The sequence below is a fragment of the Mobula birostris genome, chromosome 2, assembly GCF_030028105.1.
Source record: "Mobula birostris isolate sMobBir1 chromosome 2, sMobBir1.hap1, whole genome shotgun sequence".
NCBI classification, from domain to species: Eukaryota; Metazoa; Chordata; class Chondrichthyes; order Myliobatiformes; family Myliobatidae; genus Mobula; species Mobula birostris.
This window is the reverse complement of record NC_092371.1, coordinates 96,135,906-96,160,850: the sequence shown is the minus strand read 5'-3', so window position 1 is coordinate 96,160,850 and position 24,945 is coordinate 96,135,906. Positions and strand designations below refer to the sequence as shown.

The window sequence follows — 24,945 nt, the reverse complement described above, 5'->3', positions numbered from 1 at the left end:
CAGGTCTATAATTTCTTCTTTGCTTCCTTGCCCACTTCTTAAATAGCGGAGTGACATTTGCAATCTTCCAGTCTTCCGGAACCATGCCAGAATCTATTAACTTTTGAAAGATCATTGCTAATGTCTCCGCAGTCTCCACAGCTACTTCCTTCAGAACACGAGGGTGCTTTACATCTGGTCCGGGAGATTTATCTACACTTAGACTATTCAACTTCCTGAGCACTTTCGCTGACGTAATTGTGACTGCACACACTTCTCTTCCCTGACACCCTTGAGTGTCCGGTATACTGCTGATGTCTTCCTCAGTGAAGATTGATGCAAAATACTCGTTCAGTTCCTCCGTCGACCTGATTTTCCCAATCTACTTGCATGTTAAAATCCCCCACAATTATCATAACACTGCTCTTCTGGCAAGCCTTTTCTATTTCGTGTTGTAATTTGTAGCCCACATCACTGCAGCTGTTAGGAGTCCTGTATATAACTGCCATCAGTGTCCTTTTACCCCTGCGATTTCTTAGCTCAACCCAAAAAGATTCTGCACCTTCCGATCCTATGTCACCTATTTCTAATGATTTAATGTCATTTCTTACCAATAAAGCCACTCCATCCCCTCTGCCTACCTGCCTATCCTTCCGATACACCGTGTACCGTGGCTGGATATTTGAAAAATGCCACTATTTGTTTCGAAGCCACTCTTAGATGACACAATTTAAATTATTGTTCACGTAAGTACCAAAAGGCCAAGCGCATTGATTTGATATTTTACTTACTGCCAACTCCCAGCCTCATTCCTTTGCCGAAGATTAAAGCGCCTTTCCACACAGCACAGTAATAGTCTGCCGCATCCTCCGACTGGACGTTCGATATTGTCAATGTTGCCGTGTTGTCTGATACTGAGCCGCCGAAACGATTCGGAACTCCGGAGCCTCGGTAAATGCTGCTCCCCGAATAATAGTAGAACAGATACCGAGGAACTATTCCGGGAATCTGCTGGTACCAGGAAACATAGCTACTTCCTGAAGAGGTTCCAGACAAGGTGCAGGATATTTGAACGTTCTGCCCCGCAGATGTGGATTTCGAAGGTGGCTGATTCATTGCAACTTCCGCGTTGATATCTGGAAAAGTTTAGGGGGAAGAAACGATGTACCGAGATTAATATTCGAGTAATACCAGAAGTGCGAGAAAAATATCATTGAATGGTGCTCGAGATTCAATATAATGTCCATAGAAAATACTCACAGATTGCAGTGAACACCAGCGTACTGACCACACGAACCCAGCAAGACATTGTAATTAATTGAGTGAAGTTCACACAAGGTGCGGCGGTTAAGTGGAGTCTCAACCTTTCAGCTCACTTATGAATCCTGTGACGAGCTGGCACTGCGTGTTCCCTATTTATGCAAATCAGTTGAAACAGAATGGCACATCGACACCAATCACAAGTTGCCAACTTTTTCCTGTGTTAAATTATTTTCATGTTGTTAGCCAAGCATTTGGTTTCGAGTTGTGTATTTCACCAATGTATTTTAGATAAAGAACTTGTCTTCTTGTCGCGACAGTTTGCACACTATACGCGAAGCTTGCACCCTTTTTTAAGGTGGTGTGTCCGAGATTTTTGATAGCGAGAGACGAAGAAAAAAATATTGGCAATTATTAACAGATCTGTAGGGTTGTTAATAAAGTCCAAGCCACTTGTCTGTATATTTTTAGAAAACTCACTGCCAAACAGATGTAAAGGGTTTGCGGTGATTTTGGAAAGCCTATTTTCCAGCAGCACCCAAATCATTCACTTTACTGAAGACATTCAGAAGGAAAATTGATAAATGTATTGAATCGACTAGCGAGCTTATTGCGTATTATGAATAAGTAAAAGTGGATCAAATGATTCAGTTGGTGCCGAGGGTGGTTCACTATAAATTCTGCCAACCTTTGGTCAATATGGGGAACTCTATTTACATGTAACCACAGGTGCCTTATACCATGTAATGTACATAGCTGTGATGGGATAAAGATACGTCTTTACCAAAGGGGATGTGAGGCGCTCCATCCCACCGCTAGCCAGCGGGTCACCCTAAGGTAATGTGTCGTAGCTGCTTAACCCCACGATCAATGTCACGTGAAGCGGGGAGCAGGCGGTGGATGGCCGTATGAGGAACTGATGGATATCACAAGTCCTGGTTATGTGACCACTGACGCCAGGCAGACAATCTCTGAAGAGTATTGACAATGGCTGTGTTCACCCGTCTTGAAAAGATACTGCCCAGGAGAAAGCAATGGCAACCACTTCTGTTCAAAAATTGTGAAGAATAATCATTTCATGGATAATGGCATGACCGCCCACGTCATACAACAGTGCAAATAAAGTTGATGATGTGTTTATATGAATTAAGCAGACATCCTGAAAGTGAATGTTTTAATTTTATTTGTCTCACAGAAAAGGAAGAAGAAGTGAACAGGGAAAGAAATTCTTAAGTCTTAACAATATTCAAACCATCGAACATAGCAAATTGCAAAGTATATAAGTCCGGTACATGAAGAGCTATTAGCAGGATTATGAATTTTACATCAAATATTTAATCCATGAGTGTTATTATTCTATTTTTAAGTGCTTCCCTTATTCCTTAGAGAATAGGAGAACAAACTCTACAGTTCTGTGTCATTTTCAGGGGCATAAGAAGAGAGGACGTTTAACACAATGAAATTGAAAGGGTCAGTTAGAATAGATTATGCCAGGAATCCCGAGTTACTCCAGCATATCTCTCAATTCCTGTCGGACCCCAGAATTGGAATCTGGCAACCAGCAGCTACCCAAATATCACAAAACAACACAGAATTTAAAGAACCATTCCGAACCCGAGAAGTTCATGTCCTCTTTGCAACAGATTTTTACATAAGAAAGCGAGTCAGCGAACTTATTCTATCAATCGATAAGTGACAAAACTCTTTCCGAATAAGATATCGCCATCACGTGGTCGCTATTTCCAAACAGAAAACCACTGAGATTTGTTGCTTGCAAATTAAATCCATCTATATGCACGTTAACAAAGTGCCGGATGATATTAACTTGAAAGCAACAGCTGCACTTAAACTTTCGGCACACAACTCTAATAGAAATAAGTACATCGTTGTTACCAAATAGAGCGAACAATTGCAAGTCTTCTATCATGTACCGGGATGATGAACAACAGAAACGATCGTTTCCACGGAGTTTTGTATCACCTCAACATAGATTGCTGTGGTACAGGTGACATAAACCCTACGAACATTGGAAAAAAACGTACATGATGCGAATTCTATTTGTTCTTACAGTAACATTAATCAAAGTAGCCTGAAGGAACATATAATAATTTGCAATAAACTAATTTACACTTGCAGCAATCATCCAGGTTATCTTGAAAGGATAAATTACTGGATTCGGGCGATTATTTGGAGACATTATCTGCTGCATAGGGTTGCGTGGCTGACACATCCCTCCTCAACTTCATATAATCGATATGTTTCCACAGTAATCGATGCAGCACGTTTCAGGTTATTTTCCAATAGCTAAACCACACTTTTCCTGACCTGGGAGTATTTGACAGAGTTGTGTGGAGGGTAATTTATTTTGCATCTGATTCTTGAGGTACTTTTTTGTGAGTGTTTCAAAGGCCACGGAATAAATTAGTGCACGAATAAGGTACAGAGTAAATCTCCTTTACTTTCTCCAATTATTATCTCCTCGAATTTTCAATAGTAAAATTCATTTCTGTACATTTTCCTTTCACATACTACAAGGATACGAGTATGGTGAGTTAAAAACAAAGGCATTTCACTTACAATATCGGGATAAACACTGACATGGCCAGGACAACACGAGGTAGATGGAAAGAAAAGCTGCGACACTGCCCGTCAGTGAGTAACAATCTTCAACAGATGATGAGAATTCTGCAGTAGCACCGTATCCTGAAACTAAATATGGAATTTAGTTAAAGAGACCCATTGTTTCTATTCCAGCACCAGAATCGACTTCCTCTTAGGAAATGAGACTTGGCAAGTGACTGGTGGGGGCCGTTTGGAGCCAGTGGCCATAATTCCATTAGATTTTAAAGGAGTTTTCAAAAAGAGACACGGTTAGTTCTCAATTTCAAGGCCGAAATTGGAGCAAAGCAAAATTTGATGGGATTAGACCAAAACTCTCAAAGATCAATTCGGAGAAGCTGTTAGTAGGCATAGTGAAGTTTGGCAAGTCGGAAGCTTTTGAAAATGAGATACAGATAATTCAGGGCCAATATAGCAGTGAAAGTGACATAAACCCTACGGACATTGGAAAAAAACGTACATGATGCGAATTCTATTTGCTCTTACAGTAACATTAATCAAAGTAGCCTGAAGGAACATCAGTAGGTAGAATTCAGGAGCCATAACTGATGGAGGGAGATTGCAGTCTGCTGAAGAGAAAGGAATAGCCAACTGGCATGTAGCAAAAACTGTTGTGGAAAATAAGGACTGCTGGAGTCCAGTTAATCACGAAATCAGGAGCGAAATGGGACAGAAGACATCTTGACCGGTAAGTTGATCATAAGAGATTCTTTAAATATATAAAGAACAAAAAAAAAGCAACTGGGGAGAGAAAAGGTCCACTTTGGAATTAATTTGATTGTCGAGACAAAGGAGGACCTAAATGAATGCTTCTATTCTACTTTAAAGAGGAAAAGTCATTGAAGCGGGCAAACTCAAGGACGAGCACAGTGATGCCTTGAAAGGTAATGATATTATGCAAAATCCCTGTTTGCATTTTTGAAGAGGACAACGGTGAATAAATCCCGGGATCTTGTTATCTGTATCCCAAGACATGTAGCAAGCTTGGGTGCAGTTTGCTGGTTCCTTTGCAGACAAGATAATGAGAAGCTGACACGATAATGAGAAGCATTGATCATGTGGATAGGCAAAGGCTTTTTCCCAGGACTGAAATGGATAGCACGAGAGGACACAGATTTAAGGTGCTTGAAAGTAGGTACAGAGGAGATGTCAGGGGTAGGTTGGTTACGCAGAGAGTGGAGAGTACGTGATAGGCTGTCAGCGACGGTGGAGGCGGATACGATAGGGTCTTTTAAGAGACTCCTGAATTGGTACATGGAACTTAGAAGAATAGAGGGCTGTGGGTAAGCTGAGGTGGTTCTAAGGTAAGGATATGTTCGGTACAGCTTCGTGGGCCGAAGGGCCTGTACTGTGCTGTAGGTTTGCTATGTCTTTCTGTTTCTAAGTGTTGTTTGGACATCTGAAAGTTGACTGATGTTGCATCTTTATTTTAGTGAAACTTTAAGGATAAGCTACGGAATTGCAGCCTGGCGAGCCTAACATTAGTGGTGACTGTGTACATATATCTACTGATGCCTCTGGACATACCTTTAGTGATGTTCCTGGAATCATCGGGTGTTTCGGGTCTTTCAACATCATACACCCTCCTCCAGGTGACCCAGCCGGGGCTGATCAGACCCAGCTTGTGTCCAGATGGCTAGCTACTTATGACTCCATGGCTCCCCTCTTTTGAGCCACAGCCATCTTGAGGATCTCTCTGCTGCATCGGTGGTAGGGCGGATGGCTCTCCTCTTCCTCTCTCCCTCGTTGCCTAAATTGCTGAAGGCTCTAGCTAAGGAACGGGCTGCGAATCCCCTCCAACCAAACTCCACTGGGAGGCACCTCGCTCTCCATCCAGCCTGCTCACAGTTGCTGACCAGTCCTGCGTACTTGGAGAGCTTCCTTTCAAAGGCCTCTTCTAAGCGATCTTCCCATTGGACTGTCAGCTCCAGCAGCACCACTTGCTTAGTAGACTCAGACACAAGGACAATGACTGGTCGCAGGGTGGTGGCTACGATATGGTTGGGGAACTTCAGCTGCCGTTTCGAGGTCTACCAACAGCTGCCAATCCCTTGCAGAGGTCAGGATGTCTGCCGATGCTCTTTTGGCGAATATTGGCTGCTTCCAAGCTCTGACAAAGGCAATGGTCTGCTTGGAGGATCAGGACCGCTTCGCCCACTCAACTCCTGCGCTGACGGCTTCAGCGATGGTCTTCAGGACCTGATCATGCCTCCACCTGTACCGTCCCTCTTTAAGTGCCCTTGCGCAGCCGCTGAGGATGTGCTCCAGGGTTCCTCGCTTGGAGCACATTGGGCACACAGATGACTCTGCCTTGCCCCATGTGTGCAGGTTTGAAGGGCTTGGAAGCACATCTTACACTGCCTGGATGAGAAATTGGATACGGTGTGGTTCGGCTTTCCAAAGATCAGCCCAGGTCACTTTCCTCTCAACCGCATTCTCCCATCTTGTCCAAGCTCCTTGTTGCTTCATTCCCACCGCCTTGCAGGCTCTCATCTCCTCCACTACTGCCCTCACCTCCTCCTGAACTAGACGACACCTTTCCTTCCCTCTGGTGTCCATCTGGGGAGTTGGAAAGGATCCTAGCCCAGCTCGGCCTCGTGTGACCACTTCCACCAGCCTCCTGTGACGCAGCTTTGCCTCTCCTTCCTGAACAGCTTCCTCCACCCTCCATTTCCTGCCATTCCTCACGTGGATTCCTGCTGTTGCCACCTTCGGATCACTTGAGTCCTTATACTGTATCACTTATCTGACTCTTGTAATCTTGAATTCTTCCTTCAAGGATTTGAAGGGCAGTTGCAGTTTGTTGTGGTGTCCATAGAGTGCGATGCTGCTCAGGCTCTTTGGCAGCCCCAGCCATCTCTTGAGGTGGTTGCTAACCCTCTTCTCTAAGGTTTTGACTATCGAGATTGGAACTGCATAGACGAGGAGGGGCCACAGGATTCTGGGAAGAATTCCATGTTGATAACTCAGGCTTTAAACTTCCCAGGTAGGCTAGACTTGTCCACAGATTTCGGTCAGCCATCCAACGCGGTGCAGGTCGCCTGAATGGATGTCGTGTCCCTTAAAGAGCTGTCAATATCCTTGCCTAAACTCTTGACTGGCTTTTCTGTGATGGTTGGGATGGCTGTGCCTGCAATGCTGAACCGGAACTTGTTCTCCACCTTCCCTTTCCTCAGCACCATCGATCTTGATTTGGCTGGTTTGAAACGCATCCGGGCCCACTCCACCAGGTTTTCGAGCCCCTGCAGAATCCACTGGCAACCTGGGGCTGTTTCACTGGTGACTGTGAGGTCATCCATGAATGTCCTGATAGGTGGTTTCCATTGTGCGGAATTCATTCTGGGTCCTCTGCACTCTGGTTCAGCAGACTTAGTGAGCATGTTCATGGCTAGGGAGAACAGTGTCACTGAGATAGTGCACCCTGTGATGATGCCGATCTCCACCTTGTGCCAGGTTGATGTAATTGCTCCTGAAGAGACCCTCATCCTGAAGTTGCTGTAATAATCAGCAATAAGGTCTCTGATTCTGCTGGGGACCTGATATTTGGACAGTGTGAGCTGCACCAGCTTGTGCGAATGGAGCCATATGCATTTGCCAGGTAAAGCCACAACACTGACAGGTTGCCCTTGTTCTCTCTGGCCTCCCTGATGAGCTGTGTCACCACACCGATGTGCTTCAGACAGCCTGGCAGCCTTGAAATACCACCCTTCTAGACTGATGTATCAATTTAGGTGTTCTTTGCTAGGTAGGTGCACAGCCGGTTAGAAACGGCACTGAAGAAGATCTTCACCTCAACACACAGCAGGGAGATGATGCGAAACTGATCTATCTGGGTGGCATTGTCCTCCTTCGGGATCCACACCCCTTCAGCCACTCTCCACTGTTCTGGGACCTTCTCCCTTCTCCAGAAGAGTCGCAGGATCTTTTAAAGACGCAGCAGGAGTTTGGGACAGTTCTTGTACACTTTGTACGAGGTGCTGCTTGGTCCTGGAGCCGATCTTGTTCTTGCTTTGCGGAGGAACTCTCTGACTTCCTTTAGCTGCAGTTCTGACATGTCGAACTGCACATCCGGTTCAGGTGGGTCTATTAGGGTGTTGCACACTCCCAACTCCTGCTCTCTTTCAGGATCATTATATATCTTCTTCAGATGTTGGTCTATGTCTTCCTGCGAACAGGTCAATTTCCCACTGCGCTTCTCCCCCAGCAACTCCTGGGTGAACTTGAAGGGGTTGCCGATAAAGGCAGCACGTTTTCGGGCCCTTTCACGACGCCGCCTCCGATGCCACTCTGCCCGGCGGAGGACCCTGATTTTCTTTCGTAGTATGCACATCAGCCGGGCCAAGCCAATGCGCTCTTCTTCTTCTGCCTCCTTGTATTGGGGCTTCAGCCCTTTCATCTCCTGCCTGATGTTGTGGATCCTCAACGCTCTTTGGTTCTTCGAGTAAGGTGTTTCGGAGCCTATCTTCTCCTCTTCTCCGAACTGTTCAGCTGCAATGCTGACAATGATTGTTGTCATGGCTTTCAGCTACTTATCGACCGCTCCCATCGCCGTTGCCTCTAGAATTTGGTTGACATCTTCATTAAACTGCTTCCACAGTGAAGTCATGTTAGCTGCAGGCCATTTGATCCGATTCCTGTTCGACTTGATTTTAGAGGGATTAGTTTGCAACACTTGGAGGTTCCGGGCACTATGGCGTGACTCCAGGCCTGACACCTCCTTCGTCTCACCAGGTTGGACACCTGCGCATTGTGCTGCTCCTGCTCCCGCCAAACACTTCATCCTCGCTCGGTGGATCTTCAAGCCGCATTCGTTCTTGCAGATTTTGCCATGGAGTGGCGGTGGATGAGAGGTGACCTGATCGAGGTGTATAAAATGATGAGAGGCATTGAACGTGTCGATAGTCAGAGGCTTTTCCCAGGGCTGAAATAGCTAACACGAGGGGGCACAATTTTAAGGTGCATGGAAGTAGGTACAGAGGGGAAGTTGTCGGGGGAAAATTTTTTTACGCAGAGAAAAGTGAGTGCGTGGAATGGGCTGCCGGCGACGATAGTGGAGGCGGATACGATAGGGTCTTTTAAGATACTGCTGGATAGGTACATGGAGCTAAGAAAAATAGAGGACTATCGGAAACCTGAGGTAATTTATAAAGTAAGTACATGATCGGCACAGCATTGTGGGCCGAAGGGCCTGCATTGTGCCGTGGGTTTTCTATGTTTCTATGTTACTACTGTGTAGGTTATCGTAAGGGATTCTAATGGATCAAATATAAAGGCATTTGTAGAAAAACAGAGAATGATTAGGAATAGTCAACATGGATTTGTGCGTGCTGGGACATGTCCAATCAATCTTATACAGTTTTTCCAGAACGTAATCAAAAGGGTTGATGAAGGAAAAGCAGAGGATATTGGCTACATGGACTATGTAGAGCAATGCCGATGACTGGGCCCTGTAATGAATGTTAATGAAGGTTGTCATGAAGGTTAAGTCGTTTGGCATTTTGTGGAATTCTCTGCCACAGGAAACAGTTGAGGCCAGTTCATTGGCTATATTTAAGAGGGAGTTAGATATGGCCCTTGTGGCTACGGGGATCAGGGGGTATGGAGGGAAGGCTGGGGCGGGGTTCTGAGTTGGATGATCAGCCATGATCATAATGAATGGCGGTGCAGGCTCGAAGGGCCGAATGGCCTACTCCTGCACCTATTTTCTATGTTTCTATGTTTCTATAAGGTAGAAATTTGGATTAGACATTGGTCTCGCCAGAGAGTGCTAGTAGATGTTTGCCTCTCTGAGTGGAGGCCTGTGGCCAGTGGTGTACCTCAGGGATGGGTATTATGTCTGTTGTTGTTCATCATCTATATCAATGATCCGAATCATGATGTGCTAAACTACGTCATCAAGTTTGTGGATGACACCGAGACTGGGGACGTAGTTGGCGCGAGTAAGGCTATTAAAGCTTATAGCGGGATCTGGAGAAGATGGAAAAAATGGGCTGAAAAAGGCAGATGGTGAGTATTGCACTTTGGGAGGGCAAACCAGGTTGGACTTACACGGTGAGCGGCAGGGCACTGAGGAATACGGTAGAACAGAAGGAATGCAGGTCCATCATGTCTTCAAAGTATCGCCGTAGGTAAATAGGGCCTAAAGAGAGCTTTTGGCATATTGGCCTTCGTAGATCAAAGTAAATATTGTGCACAGGAGTTGGGATGAAACCTCGAGTTGTTTAAGACGTTCGCGAAGCCTTACTTGGAGTATTGTATGTTGATCTAGTCACCTGCCCACAGGAACGATATCAATAAGATTGAAAGAATGCAAAGAAAATTTACAAGAAAGTCACTGACACTTAACCTGAATTATAGGGAATAGTTGAATAGATTTGGACTGTATTCCCTGGAGCAAAGGAGAATGAGTGACGATTTGATGGAGGTGTACAAAATTATGAGAGGCATGGAGAGGGTAAATGCAAGCTGGGCTTTTCCACTAAGGCTGGGTGAAATTAGAACTAGAGATCATGGGTTATGGGTGAAAGATTAAAAGATTAATTTTAACATGAGGGGAATATCTTTACCTGGAGTGTGGTGGGAGTGCAGAAGGAGCTTCCAGCGAAAGGATTGGGTGGGGGTCCTATTTTAACATTTAAGAGTAATTTGGATAGGTGCATGGATGGGAGAGTATGGAGAACAATGGTCTGGTGCCAGTCCGTGTAACAGTTCAGCACAGCCCATATGGGCCAAAGTGCCTGCTTCAGTGCAGTAGTGTTCGAGAACTGTACCTATACGTTTTGAGCGTTTGAATGAACTGGCAGTTACAGTTCCAATTTGCTCTCAGGTGGGTATATACAGTTCGTGTATTTCACTGGAATTGAAAACGAAGAGCTTGATAACCATGGTTGTTTTGCCTTTTTCTTCTGGGTCGGAAAATATTAACTTGCTCCTTCAGTTTAAATGAAATTAAAATTGAGATTTTTAAAAAAATACTCCAATGTAATATAACTATCACCTGTTATACTTTTTAGCAAGTTCAAGTTGTGGACATACGAAAGAATAATATTAGAAGCATCCTGACCAGAATTCCGGTCTCCTGTCTCCTGTCACGTCTCGACTCCTTTGAAACTTTTAAAGATATTTCAATCGCAATCTACTTGGGCACCGATAAAATTTCTAAAGAAACTACAGATTAAAGGTACACCCTGAAAAGAATATTATCTTTTATTTTCAGCCCCGAATACCCAAACCTATTATCTGAAAGCTACAGCCTTCAGCTCGGCATCTCACTTTCAAGCCGAAAATGGTTTTTTTTATGTATATCGATGGCATTGCCTCCCTTTGATTTAAGTGCCCTAGAATATGGGCGCTATATATTCAGTCACATAAACACGCACTTATTCTGAAAACAAAATCTGCTGCACTTCACACAATCTGAGGATCGTCCCAGACCCACCAATTCCGCCCCGTCTATATTTGTCAATCGTCCTTAATTGAATGTGTTCCTTCATGACAGATGACTGTGTGTCTGTGAGTACACACAGGCAATATCATTAAAGGGAGATTTAAATTATATTTTTCTTTTATTCTGCACTCGAAAGAAAAGTCATGAAACTATGTTGCAAATCAGAATGGATCGTTAATGTTATTGGGTAGCTCTGCCGAAATTATCAGCAGTCTGTCAAGAATCAAGAATGCAATCTTCAGGCCAGAATCATTTTGATAAACATCTAGGGATGCATTTAACTGAGATTAATTAGCATTGGAGATACACTTAACAATGCTACCAATCTAATGGAATGACATTTTGAAACTGATAAAACTTAAATGACGCCTCAGAGCTCAAATACTTATCTGCAAAATAATAATGTTTCAAAATATATTTTATTGAAGAAAAAGACGGAGAAAATAAGATTTTCATCTTGATTAATTTTGAAATATCGTTTTAGATACACATGGATCTCTCGACCATTGCCTCAAACGGGTTTGCTAGAGCCTCGTGTTTAACCACACAGGAGTAACGCTCGTGTGTTCTCCATTCTGAGGCTGGCAGAGTCAGGTAACTGCTCGCACTGAACGTGTTGTCCGTTTCCTGTTGGACAGGGCTCGTTTCAACGCCATCGCTTTTCGTACGTCTGTCCACGGTCCACTCAATGTTCACAGCGCCCGGATTAAAACATCTCACCAAACACACCAGTGTCACTGTGCCTTTTCCCGTGATTTCTTCCGCTGACGGCCGGAGGACGGTGACGGCGGGGCTCCGAGGATCTGTTTAAAACAAGGTGCTAGTTTACTACAGGTTGGGAAACCGTTTCTGTTAAAACATCGCTTTGGTTTAAAATACATTTGGTATTTCATGCATTTATTCACCTTAATGAATAAATACCTCTCTTCCGTTTACCTGTTTCAATATGTTAAATTGGTCGTGAAAAAAAAATGCCAGCTGAAATCTCACGTGATAAGTGTTTTTGTGACCCTAAGCGCAATATGTGCAGTGGCGTAAAATGAACGATTTCGGCCCGGGTTTTAATCGGTCTCTCAAGCATTGCATTATTAGATTCAGGTTGACTAAAAATCTGAGGTTATACCTGACTGAGAATTTTGGCTTCCTTTGCACCTAAGCCAACTGTCTCTACTTCTACCATGGACAGATTCTCTTCATTCAAATCTTCAGTCATCAAGACAACAGACGGAAGTCTAATTCATGCTTTGCTTAAACTCGGGGATTAGCACAGCGGGTTCTCAACCTTTTTTATGCCACGGACCCCTGCCATTACCAGAGGGATGTGTAGACCCCAGGTTGGGAATCCCTGGAATAGTATATTTAATGCATCTTAGCCATCGGAATACAGCCTTCGCTTTGCACAATATTAAATTACAGGCTGCTTGTATAGTAAATGACTTTTGGAAAGTTTAACATACATGTTGAAACTTATACGCTTTGTTTCCGAAATATTATTTTTCTGCTTGAAGAAAGTAATTCAAATCTGGTTTGTGGAGTGTAGCGGATCTTTCTCCTGACACTCACCAGCGAGGAAACCACTTTCTTACAATGTTCAGGACCTAGGTGGTAAAGAGAGGGAATGCAAATGCATTCATCTGATATGGCTCTGAATATGGCTCAACGTGGTTAACTTTCATATTTTTAACTTATATTTCTCGTGTAAAGTTGAAACGCTCGCTGTTCCGTGGTTCCATTTTTGGTGCACAGAAAACTTTAATGATAGATTAATTCCACTGACTTAATGGCCGTTATTTCGCTGTCGTATAGGTCAGTAATTAAGATCTTCAATCTCTGCCTATCAAAGCCATCGCAAACAGATATAGAAGGATTCTTCACTGCTATTTCTGCAACAAACTTTGACGTGCCATGGCTGTTAGCTCTGAACTGAACCCCGGATCCTGCATGTCCAATAAGCCACTCTTAGTCTGGCCTTTACCCTTTCACCTACTGGGCATGGTTTGACACTACCAAGAACCAAAGCACAAGGCCCTAACACTCGCCAATATACCTCTCCAGTCATTGAGCGACGCATGTCTTCAAATCCTACGATAAAGTTCTGGTCGTCTTGAAGGTTTATTTCCACACGCATTTTAAATTACCACACAATTTCAGTTTCACAATTGACAGAAAAGACTGTCTTCTATACTTCCACATATTGACATTGCAAATTAAAACAGAAGTAATACCAACAGTTGAAAACATAAAATACTAAAAGGTGTCTGCTAATAAATTTCCATTCTAGTATCTACCTGCTAATTTTCGAACTTTGTTGTGGTGTTACATGGCGCAAGTTTGTTTCAGATTTCAATCAAATTCAAATTTAATTCTAAACAACAAAACACTCAAGGATTGTTTTACCATCTCCTGGCGGTTTAATACATACCTTTAACTTCTCAAACTGGCGATGAGAAACAGTTAAATATACAATAATTAATCTAGCAGTTAGTCTACTCAGTAACATCTCAAAGAGTTTCCCTAGAATTGATGGACTAATAGATCCGTTGTTGTTGCCATTCGGTTTCTCCGGGCACTTAAAGAATTTCCATTAACTGCCGTGTTTATCATCATCCATGTGCCAGGTTGTAAATATGGTAGCAGTTCTGTTATTTTTAGAAAATGTAAGGAGACAAACAAATAACTTGCACAGGGTGTCAGATGATTTAAAAAAATCAGATAAAAAATGTTCAGCGAGACGGAGCTAACCAGATACTGTGGAAAATTCATAAAGATTATAGCTTCTTGCTTTGGAACCAGTCACCTTCATTATCTATCTTTCTTCATCTATTCAAGTTTATGATTTTAAAGAACCCTCAAAGGTTCAGTGATCAGTGGCTAGCAGTTATCCTATGGTTCTGATGGGCATCAGCAGCAAGTGGTGTCATAAGCAAAGGTGGATCCCCCCAGCAAAACCATTGATGTAATCAAAATTCGGCAATGCAGGATTAATCTCATTTAATAACGTTTGGACTAATTCTACACCTGGTTTAAAAATTATTAGTTCATCTTCAACAAAGCCAGCGCCAATTAAAAAAAAACAGAGGGGCATTTAGCGCTTCAGGCGCGCATGTTCAACTAAATTGACAAAGGTGCGTTACTCGTGGTTGGACATCTGAAAAATGCCACCTTTTGTTTCGAAGCAACCATGAAACGACAGAAATTTAATTCTTGTTCAGGTAAGTACCAAGAAGCTAAGCGCATTGAATTGATATTTTACTTACTGCCAATTGCCAGCCTCGTTCCTTTGCCCAAGATTAAAGCATTTTTCCACACAGCACAGTAATAGTCTGCCGCATCCTCCGACTGGACGCTCGATATTGTCAATGTTGCCGTGTTGCCTGATATCGAGCCGTCGAAACGGTTCGGAACTCCGGAGCCTCTGTTAACGCTGCTCCCCGAATAATAGTAAAACAGATACCGAGGAACTTTTCCGGGAATCTGCTGGTACCAGGAAACAATGCTACTTCCTAAAGAGGTTCCAGACAAGGTGCAGGGTATTTGCACGTTCTGCCCTGGAGACGTGGATTTCGAAGGTGGGTGATTCATTGCAATTTCCGCGTTGATATCTCGAAACATTCAGAGGGAAGAAACAATGTACCGAGATTAATCATTCGAGTAATACCAGAAGTGCGAGTAGAATATCGTTGAACGGTATTCGAGATTCAATATAATGTCCATGGAACACCAGCGTACTGACCATACGAATCCACCAAGACATTGTAATTAATTGAGTGAAGCTCACACCAGGTGCCGCGGTTAAGTGGCGTCTGAACTGTTCAGCTCGCTTTTGAATCCTCTGACGAGGTGGCAGCGCGTGTTCCCTATTTATGCAAATCAGTTCAAACGGAGTGACACCTTGACACCAATCACAAGTTGCTAATTTTTTCCTGTCTCAAATTAATTTCAAGTAGTTAGCCAGATAAGCTATGTATTTCGAGTTGTGTATTTCGCCAATGTGTTTTAGATAAAGAGCACGTCTTCTTGTCCATTCAGTTGCACACTATATTTCAAATAGGCGAAGCTCGCACCATCATTAAAGATGGTGTGTTCGAGATTTTCGAAAGCAAGAGATGAACAAAAAAATATTGGCAGTCATTAACTGATCTGTAGGGTTTTTAATAAAGTCCAAGCCAATTGTCTGTATACTTTTAGAAAACTCACTGCCAAACAGTTATAAAGGGTTTACAATGATTTTAGAAAGCCTGTTTTCCAGGAGCACCCAAATCATTCACATTCCTGAAGATATTCAGGAGGAAAATTGATAAAGGTATTGAACCGACCAGAGAGCTTATTGCGTGTTGTGAATAATGGAAAGCGAATCAAACGATTAAGCTGGTGCCGAGGCTGGTTCATTATAAATTCTGCCAACCTTAGGCCAGTATGGTGTATTACATGTTTTTGTAACCACAGGTGCCTGATACGATATAATGTATATAGCCGTGGCGGGGTGAAGATACGTCTGTACCTAAGGAGGTGTAAGGCGCTCCATCCCACCGCTAGCCGGTGGGTCATCCTAAGGTAGTGTGTCACACCTGCTTAGCCCAGGATCAATGTCACGTGAAGCAGGCGAGCAGGCGGTGTGTGGTCGTATGAGAAGCTGTTACATATCACAAGTCCTGGTTATGCGACCACTGACGCCAGGCAGACAATCTCTGAAGAGTATTGACAATGGTTGTGTTTACTCGACTTGAAAAGATACTGCCCAGGAGAAGTTAATGTCAAACCACTTCTGTGGGAAAAAAATTGAGAAGAACATCCATTTCATAGATAATACCGTGATCGCTCACGTCATACAGCATTGCACATAATGCTGATGTAACACACATCAAAGTTGCTGCTGAACGCAGCAGGCCAGGCAGCATCTCTAGGAAGAGGTACAGTCGACATTTCGGGCCGAGATCCTTCGTCAGGAATAACTGAAGGAAGAGCTAGTAAGAGATTTGAAACTATTAGCTCTTCCTTCAGGCTGCGTAAAAGGGGAGCCGGGCGGATGGGTGCGCACAGTTATTTCCGGTCGGGCACAGCAACGTTCCACGATTATACCCTTTCTATTTGGAAGCGGTTTTCCTACCGTCGACTTTTAAGCGCCTTTCCTACAGTTGTACTTTACATTATGGCAGGGAAAAAACAACTTTCACTTTCTAAATGTAACCTGGAATCTTTTGTTACAAAAAAGTGAAATTATATTCTTCTGGCAGCCTGTATATCTTGCATGCCAGCCGTCGAATATAATCAGAGGAGGGGCAGCTGATGCCGTGCCCTCGTTGTATCGGATATTAACCATAAAACTGGGAAGAGGAATAAAACATTCTGTCCTCTTAACATTTTCAGACATTTACAAGTTCTGGTTGATATTCGACGTCGGCGACACGTTCCTGCCCTTTGCCTTAATATTGAGAAATCCGTGGTTGTATGAATGAATTTAATGACGATGCCTCCAAAGGCTGCAGAATTACACCATCGACAGGACATTAAGTGAGCGTGGTTGCGTGCGGAGCAGGCTGTGTCGAGGTGCCATTTCTGGGAACATGACGTAACGCCCCTAACTCAGAATTCCGGCAAAAGACCCTGATTCCTTCTCACTTCTGTTTCTAGTAGCAAGTTCTCAGTCTGAAACTGGAGACATGATTGTGGTCTCCTCATCTAGGAAAGTATCTTCTCTTCTTTCGGCATGTTAAGATTTGTTTGAGTTTTAAATTTGACCGCGACCTCCCCTCATTCTCGTAAATTCTAGATAAAACAGGGCCCGACTACGCGATCTCTTCACAAATGGCGATTCTGGAACTAGTGTATGAATAGTTGATGAAATCTCTCCATGTTTTTGATGAAATCTCCATCCCTCCATCCATGGGCCAGATGGCCTAATTCTGCTCGTATGTCTTATGGTCTTTTTCAGTAGCGATAGTTAAACTCCACAATGACGTTGCCATTTGTGTACGCACATTCTCTCCTGAGAAAGAGTTAAACAGCATTTGTCTTCCTTTAAGAGACATTTAAGACACTACTAGACAGGTATATGGAGGAATTTAAGGTGGGGGGAGGTTATATTGGAGGCAGGGTTTAAGGGTGGGCCGAAAGGCCTGTACTGTGCTGTACTATTCTGCGTTCTGTGTTCTATGTTCCTTGTGGGCTGTTGGTTTGGCCGTTCGGCTTTCAGGAAGCCAATGCCCAGTTACTTTTAATACACTACCGAATGTCCTGCGATTAAAATAATTGACATGTTTGTAAGATATATTAAAATTGGAGCATGTTATTAGACAATTAAACTAACGTTTTAATTAAATTATTTCTTGAAACATACAAACAAACAAACGAATAGTTAAAATATTTGAAAAGCTTATTTTTCTCTTTATACAAATCATCTTTTTCCCTACACCCCACAAGCAGCCGTGCCTCCAATGTTTAGAAGGGCTGAATCTTGCCGAAGATGCAAGGCACATTCTGCAGTGTAATGCTGGGTGACATCCTTTCAGTTCTGCTACACTACAGGATCTTGCAGCGCTATATTTAGTACTCCAACGAAAACTAGGCGGTATGGAGATATTTTTCAAAAAAAAATCTTTCTCAAAGCTTGAAAATGGTCACTTTAGAAAGAAATACCAAGTGCATGTCGTCGAAAAATATTTAATCAAAACAGCAAATGCTGTTTCAGACAACTTTCCGTATAACCCTTAACATTTTAGTTCAATACCCTTTCATTAGAAAGTATAAATGATTGAAGTATAGAGGATAGGGAGGCCAGAGAGAACAAAGTAAATGTCCGGCATGGGATGAATGGAAAACGAATGGCATACTCCATCAAGCGAAAGGTGGTCAACCACAGGTTTTTATTTATTGAGAGATACAGCACGGAACAGGCCCTTCTGGTCCAACAAGCCACACTGTCGAGCAACCTACCTATTTCAAACTAGCCTAATCCCAGGAGAATTTACGATGACCAATTCACCTAGTAACGGGAACGTCTTTGAACGGTGGGAGGAAATCGGAGCACCCGGAAGAAACCCACGCGTTCACGGGAAGAACAAGCAATCTCTTACACACGCCGAAAGTGAAGTCCGAACTATGGTACTCCCCGATTTGTTTCAGCAACTAATTTTATTTAAAACATTAGTTTAATTGTTTAATTTTTGCAGCGTTGCGCTGACCGCTGCGCTACACAGATGCCCAGGAACACGGGCAAGGAGAGGTGTGGGTGAATACAAGAGCTTAGATTAAGTCAGCTAACATGAATAAATGGGAAATCCTTCGCGGATCTTCCTCAAGATAAGCATGTCCCCGCATCGTACAAGTATTGTCAAGACAGAGGATCAACCGCGGTTCATTGCGAAATGCCGAACGGCATGCTCGGAACAGTAAAGGTGCAGCTAAACTTGAGCATAGAAAATCCTGGGAACAGTCAACAAGGCAGGGAGCCTAGGTATAAGAAGAGGCAATTCAATTGATCAGAATTCCTGATGGCAGGTTTGGTATCTGAAACGCAAACTCTAATTTCGCCTTCCACAGACCCTGTTTGAGCTGCCGTGTCTCCAGCATGTTCTGTTTTTGCTTTAGATTTCCAGCATCTGACATTCATTTTGATTGTCGTACGAATATGACGTCGGAACCTAGCGAGGTGCAACAGAAGATTACATGTACGCAAAAGTGCAAAAAGGAAACCATCTTTTCAAAATAATAAAGTGCTGAGTGTAAATATAGAAACACAGAAAACCTACAGCACAACACAGGTCCTTCGGCCCAAAAAGCTGTGCCGATCATGTTCTTACCTTAGAAATTACCTAGGGTTACCCAAAACCCTCTGTTTCTCTGAGCTCCACGTACCTGTCCAGGAGTCTCTTAAAAATCCCTATCGTATCCTCCTCCACCACCATCGCCGTAGCCCATTCCACGCACTCACCATGCTCTGCGTAAAAAAACTTACCCTTGACATCTCCTCTGTACCTTCTTCTAAGCACCTTAAAACTGTGCCCTCTCGTGCTAGCCATTTCAGCACTGGGAAAATGACCCTGACTATCCACACGATCAATGTCTCTCATCATCTTATACACCTCTATCAGGCCACCTCAACCTCCGTCGCTCAAAGGAAAAAAGGCCGAGTTCAGTCAACCTATTGTCAGTATCTCCAGTTGAACTTTGTCTTTTTGTGTGTTTTCCCCCTAGCTGTCAGTCTGTGGTTTTATATTGCCATGTGCTCGCGTATGTTTTCATGCCCCAAGTGCTCCTGTCCCCGCTCCTGCTCTACTCCGGCCCCTGTATTACTGAATACTCCACTTTTCACCTGTTTCTCATTTTTACCAGTTTTGCTACCACCTGTGTCTCATTGTTCTCCACCTATCATCGGCCTCTCTGTTTACTGCTCAGTGTATTTTAATCCTGTGTTTTCACCTGTTTGTTGCCAAACTGTGCCAGTGCGTTTTCCTGAGCTTTTCCAGCATTCGTATCTGAACTCTGTCCGTCCGAATATCGACTCTGCCTGTTTCCTGATTCTGGTTTTTGAATTTCTCTGGAATTTTTGATCTCCACCTGAATTTTGACACCAACTTTGTTGCCCCTCTGGATTTGCTACTCAGAAAATATCACAGTGTGCACAGTACTTGGTCTGCGATTGGGTCCCTGCTTCAGCGCCCTGACACCTATTCTCATAAGGCATTCTCCCCAATCCATGCAACATCCTTGTAAATCTCCTTTGCACCCTTTCTATGGTTTGCACATCCTTCATGTAGTGAGGTGACCAGAACTGAGCATAGAACTCCAAGTGGGGTCTGACCAGGGTCCTATATAGCTGCAACATTGCCTCTCGGCTCCTAAGCTCAAACCCACGATTGATGAAAGCCAATGTACCTTAAGCTTTCTTAACTACAGAGTCACATGGCGCAGCAGCTTTGAGTGTCCTATGGACTCGGACCCCAAGATCCTTCTGCTGCTCCACACTGCCAAGGGTCTTACCATTAATACTATATTCTGTCATCATATTTGACCTACCAAAATGAACCACCTCACACATATCTGGGTTGAACTCCATCTGCCACTTCGCAGCCCAGCTGTGCATCCTATCAATATCCCGCTGTAACCACTGACGGTCCTCCACACTATCCACAACATCCCCAACCTTTGTGTCATCAGCAAATTTACTAACCCATCCCTCCACTTCCTCATCCAGGTCATTTATAAAAGTCACAAAGAGTAGGCGTCCCAGATAGATCCCTGAGGCACACCACTGGTGACCGACCTTTATGCAGAATATGACCCGTCTACAATCATTCTTTGCCTTCTGTGGACAAGCCAGTTATGGAACAACAAAGCAATGTCCCCTTGGATCTCATTCCTCCTTACTTTCTCAATAAGTCTTGCATGGGGTACCTTGTCAAATGCCTTGCTGAAATTCATATACACTACATCTACTGCTCTGCCTTCTTCAATGTGTTTAGTCACATCCTCAAAAAATTCAAGCAGTCGCGTAAGGCACGACCTGCGTTTCACAAAGCTTCGCTGAGTATTCCTAATCATATTATGCCTCTCCAAATATTCATAAATCCTGTCTCAGGGATCTTCTCCATAAACTTACCAATCAAATACGTTAAGGAGGAGGATGTGTGAGGCCTCCTAATGAGTATTAAGGTAGATAGGGCCCCAGGTTATTGAAGGAGTCGGGAAACGAAATGGCTGGGGCCTTGACCATTATCTTTGTGCCCTCGTTAGCCACAGATGAGGTCCCAGAGGAGTGGTGAGTGGCTAATTTTGTACCTCTAATTACGAAGGGAACAAGGGAAAATCCTTGAGACTGTAAACCGGAGAGCCTCACGTCAGCTGTAGGAAATTGCGGGAGAAAACGCTTAGGGATAAGATATATGAGCATCTGGAAACCCATAGCTTAACTCGGAAAGGCCAGCATGGCTTTGTGCATGGTAGATCGTGCCTTACCAACTTGATTGAGTTTGTCGAGAAGGTTACGAGAGAGAGATTGATGAGGGTAGGGCAGTGGATGCTGGTTTAGTAAGGCTTCCGACAAAGTCTGTCATATGAAGCTAACCCAGAAGATTAGGAAGCATGGAGTCCGTGGCAAATTGGCTGTTTGGATTCAGAACCAATTTGCGCATCGAAGACAGAGGATAGTAGTTGAAGGGACTCATTCTGGCCGGAGGGCTGTAATTAGTGGAGTTACATCTGTATTTACGCGAGAAACGGACACTAAGTGAGGCAAAACAGTAGTGTGTTCATGGACGTAAGAGGGTTACAGAAGAGTCGGTTTACTATTTGAGGTAACTTATGTTGGACATATCCCTAGGGGCTGAAGAAGTTTTCTCGGACCTTGTGGGAGGCTGTTGAGAAAGTGCAAGGGACTTAGCAAACATATTTAAAATGTCCTTAGCCTCAGATGAGAGGCCAGAGGATAGGTGGGTAGCTAATTTTCTTCCGTTGTTCAGGAAACACTCAAGAATAAGCTTGGCAATTACAGACGGTGAGCTTGACGTTAGTAGAGCATAGGTTATCATAAGGGATTCTAAGGGATCAGATATAACGGCGTTTGGAGAAAAACAGAGACTAATTAGGAAAGGTCAACATGGATTTGTGCGTGGTGTGTCAGTTCTAACCAATCTCATAAATTTTTTCAAGACCCTTATCAAGAGGTTTGATGAAGAAAATACTGTGGATATTGCCTACGTGGACTATAGCAAGGACGGTGACTAGGCCCCGTATGGGAGGTTGTCATGAAGGTTAACTCGCTTGGCATTCAGTATAAGGTAAAAATTTGGATTAGACGTTGCGTTCACCAGAGAGTGCTAGTAGATGTTTGCCTCTGTGAGTGGAGGCCTGTGACCAGTTGTGTACCTCAGGGATGGGTGTTATGTCCGTTGTTGTTTGTCATCTATATCAATAATCCGATTCATAATGTGGTAAACTAGGTCATCAAATTTGTGAATGACACCAAGATTGGGGACTTAATGGACAGCGAGGAAGGCTATTGAAGCTTGCAGCGGTATCTGGAGCAGCCGGAATAAATGGGCTGAAAAATGGCAGGTGGCGATTATTGTACTTTGAGAGGACAAACCAGATAGAGCTTACACGATGAGCGGCAGGGCACTGAGGAGTACGGTAGAACAAAAGGAATGCAGATCCACAATTTCTTCAAAATATCGCCCTAGGTAAATATGGCCGTAAGGATAGCTTTTGGCATATTGGCCTTCGTAGATCAAAATAAATACTGAGTACAAGAGTTGGGATGAAACCTTGAAGTTGTATAAGACGTTTGCGAAGCTTTATTTGGAGTATTATATGTAATTCTAGTCACGTGCCCACAGGAACGATATCAATAGCATTGAAAGAGTGCCGCGAAAATGTAAAAGGATGCTACTGGCACTGAACCTGAATTATGGGGAAAGGTTGAATAGATTTGGACATAATTCCCTGGAGCAAAGGAGAGTGATTGGCAATTTGATGGAGGTGTACAAAATTATGAGAGGTATGGACAGCTTAAACACAAGCTGGGCTTTTCCACTAAGTTTGGGTGAAATTAGAACTAGAGATCACGGGTTATTGGTGTGTTACGTACCCCGTAACGGGTTAAAGAACCAGCAGAAATGGAAAACACATTGGAGTCTGGTATTGCTATTTTCTAAAGCTCGTTTATTAGTAACTACGCAATACAGAAGCAAAAATTCATGTGTAGCAGACAGGTTAGCAATGATTATATATAAGTGTGGAAATAATAGACCCAAGCTTCTTCGAGCTTAGGAGGTAATTGGATACAATCTTACGATGATAGGTGGAGTTCAGTTCGTATTATTGAGTTGAGTACTGTTGGAGAGAGAGACAGACGTTTATTTCTTCAGGTTAGCAGATGCCGTCGATTCTCCGTTATCCTCCGAAATCCTTCAAGCAGACCGTCTTCTGTGGGTGAGTTATCAACCCAGGCGAGGATTGGGCAAACTAATAACTTCACACCGGTCACCCCTTTTTCACAAGGCCGGGCACAGTGATGCCCTGAAAGGTAATGATATTATGCAAAATCGTTATTTGTATTTTTGAGGAGGATAGCCGTGGGTAACTCCTGGGATCGTGCTATCTATTTCCGAAAAATTGTAGCAAGCTTGGGTGCAGTTTGCTGGACCTTTGCAGACACTTTTGCATCTTCGTTAGCCACAGCTGTGTTTTTGGAAACCTATAGGTTGGCTGATGTTCCATCTTTATTTAAGAGAAACTTTAAGGATAAGCTACGGAATTACAGGCAGGCGAGCCCAACGTTAGTGTTGGGAAGATTACTACAGGTGATTCTGCGAGACAGGATCCATATGCATATGCAAAGGCAAATGAATAATTAGGAATAGTTAAAATAGTTTTGTGCGTGAGAAATCTCGGCTCCCAAATTTACATGGCTGTTTTATCGATGTCACCAAAATGGTTGATGTAGGCATGGTAGTAGTTGACAACATGAAATGGCAGTCTTGAATTATAATGGGCGACTGGGATAATTTGGGACTGCTTTTCTTCGACGCAAGTGGGCTGATATGACATTATAGAGGTTTAGTACATAGTGATGGGAATATATAGCGTAAATGGCTAAGGTCCATTTCCCATCGACGCGGTGCCAAAAACTGAATTGGATGGGCTTAAGGTGAGAGGGAAATATCAAAGGGGACGATGTTAAAATACCTGCCAGAGGAATTGGTAGGCACTGCAACAATTACGAAGTTTTAAAACCGTTTGGAGATGTGCGCAGATAGGAAATGTTTAAAGAAATACACGGAAAATGCCGGTGAATGGGTCCAGCTCAAGAAGACTCTTTAGTCGGTATAGACGAAATGGGCCGAAGAATTGGGGAGTTGGTCGCAATGCAGTGATAAATGCGTTTATCGATCAGCTATTGCATTGGTCGCATGGAGCAGATGGGGCCCATTAACCGTGGTTGGCAGCTCATCTAGGAGAAGGAAAACTCTGATCTCAAATCTACTGTCATGGTCCGGATCGGGTTTCCCTTTAAATTTACTTTGTTTATGCTACGATCCGACCATTGAATCCCTGTTTCCCTTTGGCTCCCTGCTTTCCCGTGTCCTTCAGGCTTGGTGATTAGAGGCAATTTACTCTTGGCTGAACTGGCAGTTTATAAGTCTCCGGCTTTCAGCCGTTCGGCGTAAGAGCGTTAATGAAGTCACCGAAGGTAGTGCGAGCCAATGTCATCTGGCCGGAGCCTACTAAATTTCTTGCCGGAGCAAGCCTAGTCTCTTCCCGAAGCAAGTGCCAGCAAGCCACCTTCCTTTGCCAGAGCGGGTCAGTCAAAGTTAACCCGCTGGGGTGAGTCAAGAGCTAGCCGCTGCTTGGAGCATACTTGTGCCCAGTTATAGTACTATCTATCGTTGTGTAGTCTCCGTATCCATGTTCTCTGTCTAAAAGGGGTACGGCGCTGTAGCCTGGAAGGGTCCTGACCCTGTGTCAAGAATAGTCCCGACTCCGTCCTGTGTCTAAGCAAGATTCCCGGCTCAATGTTTTATGTCCTATTCTGAGTCTGTCCCGTGAATAAGAAGAGTTCCTGGCTCCGGAGGTTTTCAAGTATCAAGTCCTGGCTCTGGAGGTTTTCGAGTATAAAGCCCTGGCTCCGGAGGTTTCGAGAA

The 24,945-nt window shown here is 43.7% G+C and overlaps 1 protein-coding gene across 1 annotated transcript; it reads right to left on the bottom strand.

Moving 5' to 3' along the window:
* Nucleotides 1-11,747: 11,747 nt before the first annotated feature.
* LOC140208700 (immunoglobulin lambda-1 light chain-like) lies at nucleotides 11,748-14,970 on the bottom strand. The gene is made up of 2 exons (XM_072277579.1): nucleotides 14,563-14,970; nucleotides 11,748-12,108 (listed from the first exon to the last, which is right to left on the bottom strand). The coding sequence occupies exons 1-2, from the start codon at nucleotides 14,915-14,917 to the stop codon at nucleotides 11,786-11,788; spliced, it is 678 nt and encodes a 225-aa protein (XP_072133680.1). The 5' UTR covers nucleotides 14,918-14,970; the 3' UTR covers nucleotides 11,748-11,785.
* Between the last annotated feature and the right edge of the window lie 9,975 nt (nucleotides 14,971-24,945).

Bases quoted from the DNA above. Each gene is read 5' to 3' on its own strand.
- LOC140208700 (XM_072277579.1), bottom strand. From the start codon at position 14,917: ATGTTTCGAGATATCAACGCGGAAATTGCAATGAATCACCCACCTTCG. The intron at 12,109-14,562 runs GTAAGTAAAATA...TGTTTTAAACAG, and splicing joins AACGAGGCTGGCAATTGGCA to ATCCTCGGAGCCCCGCCGTC.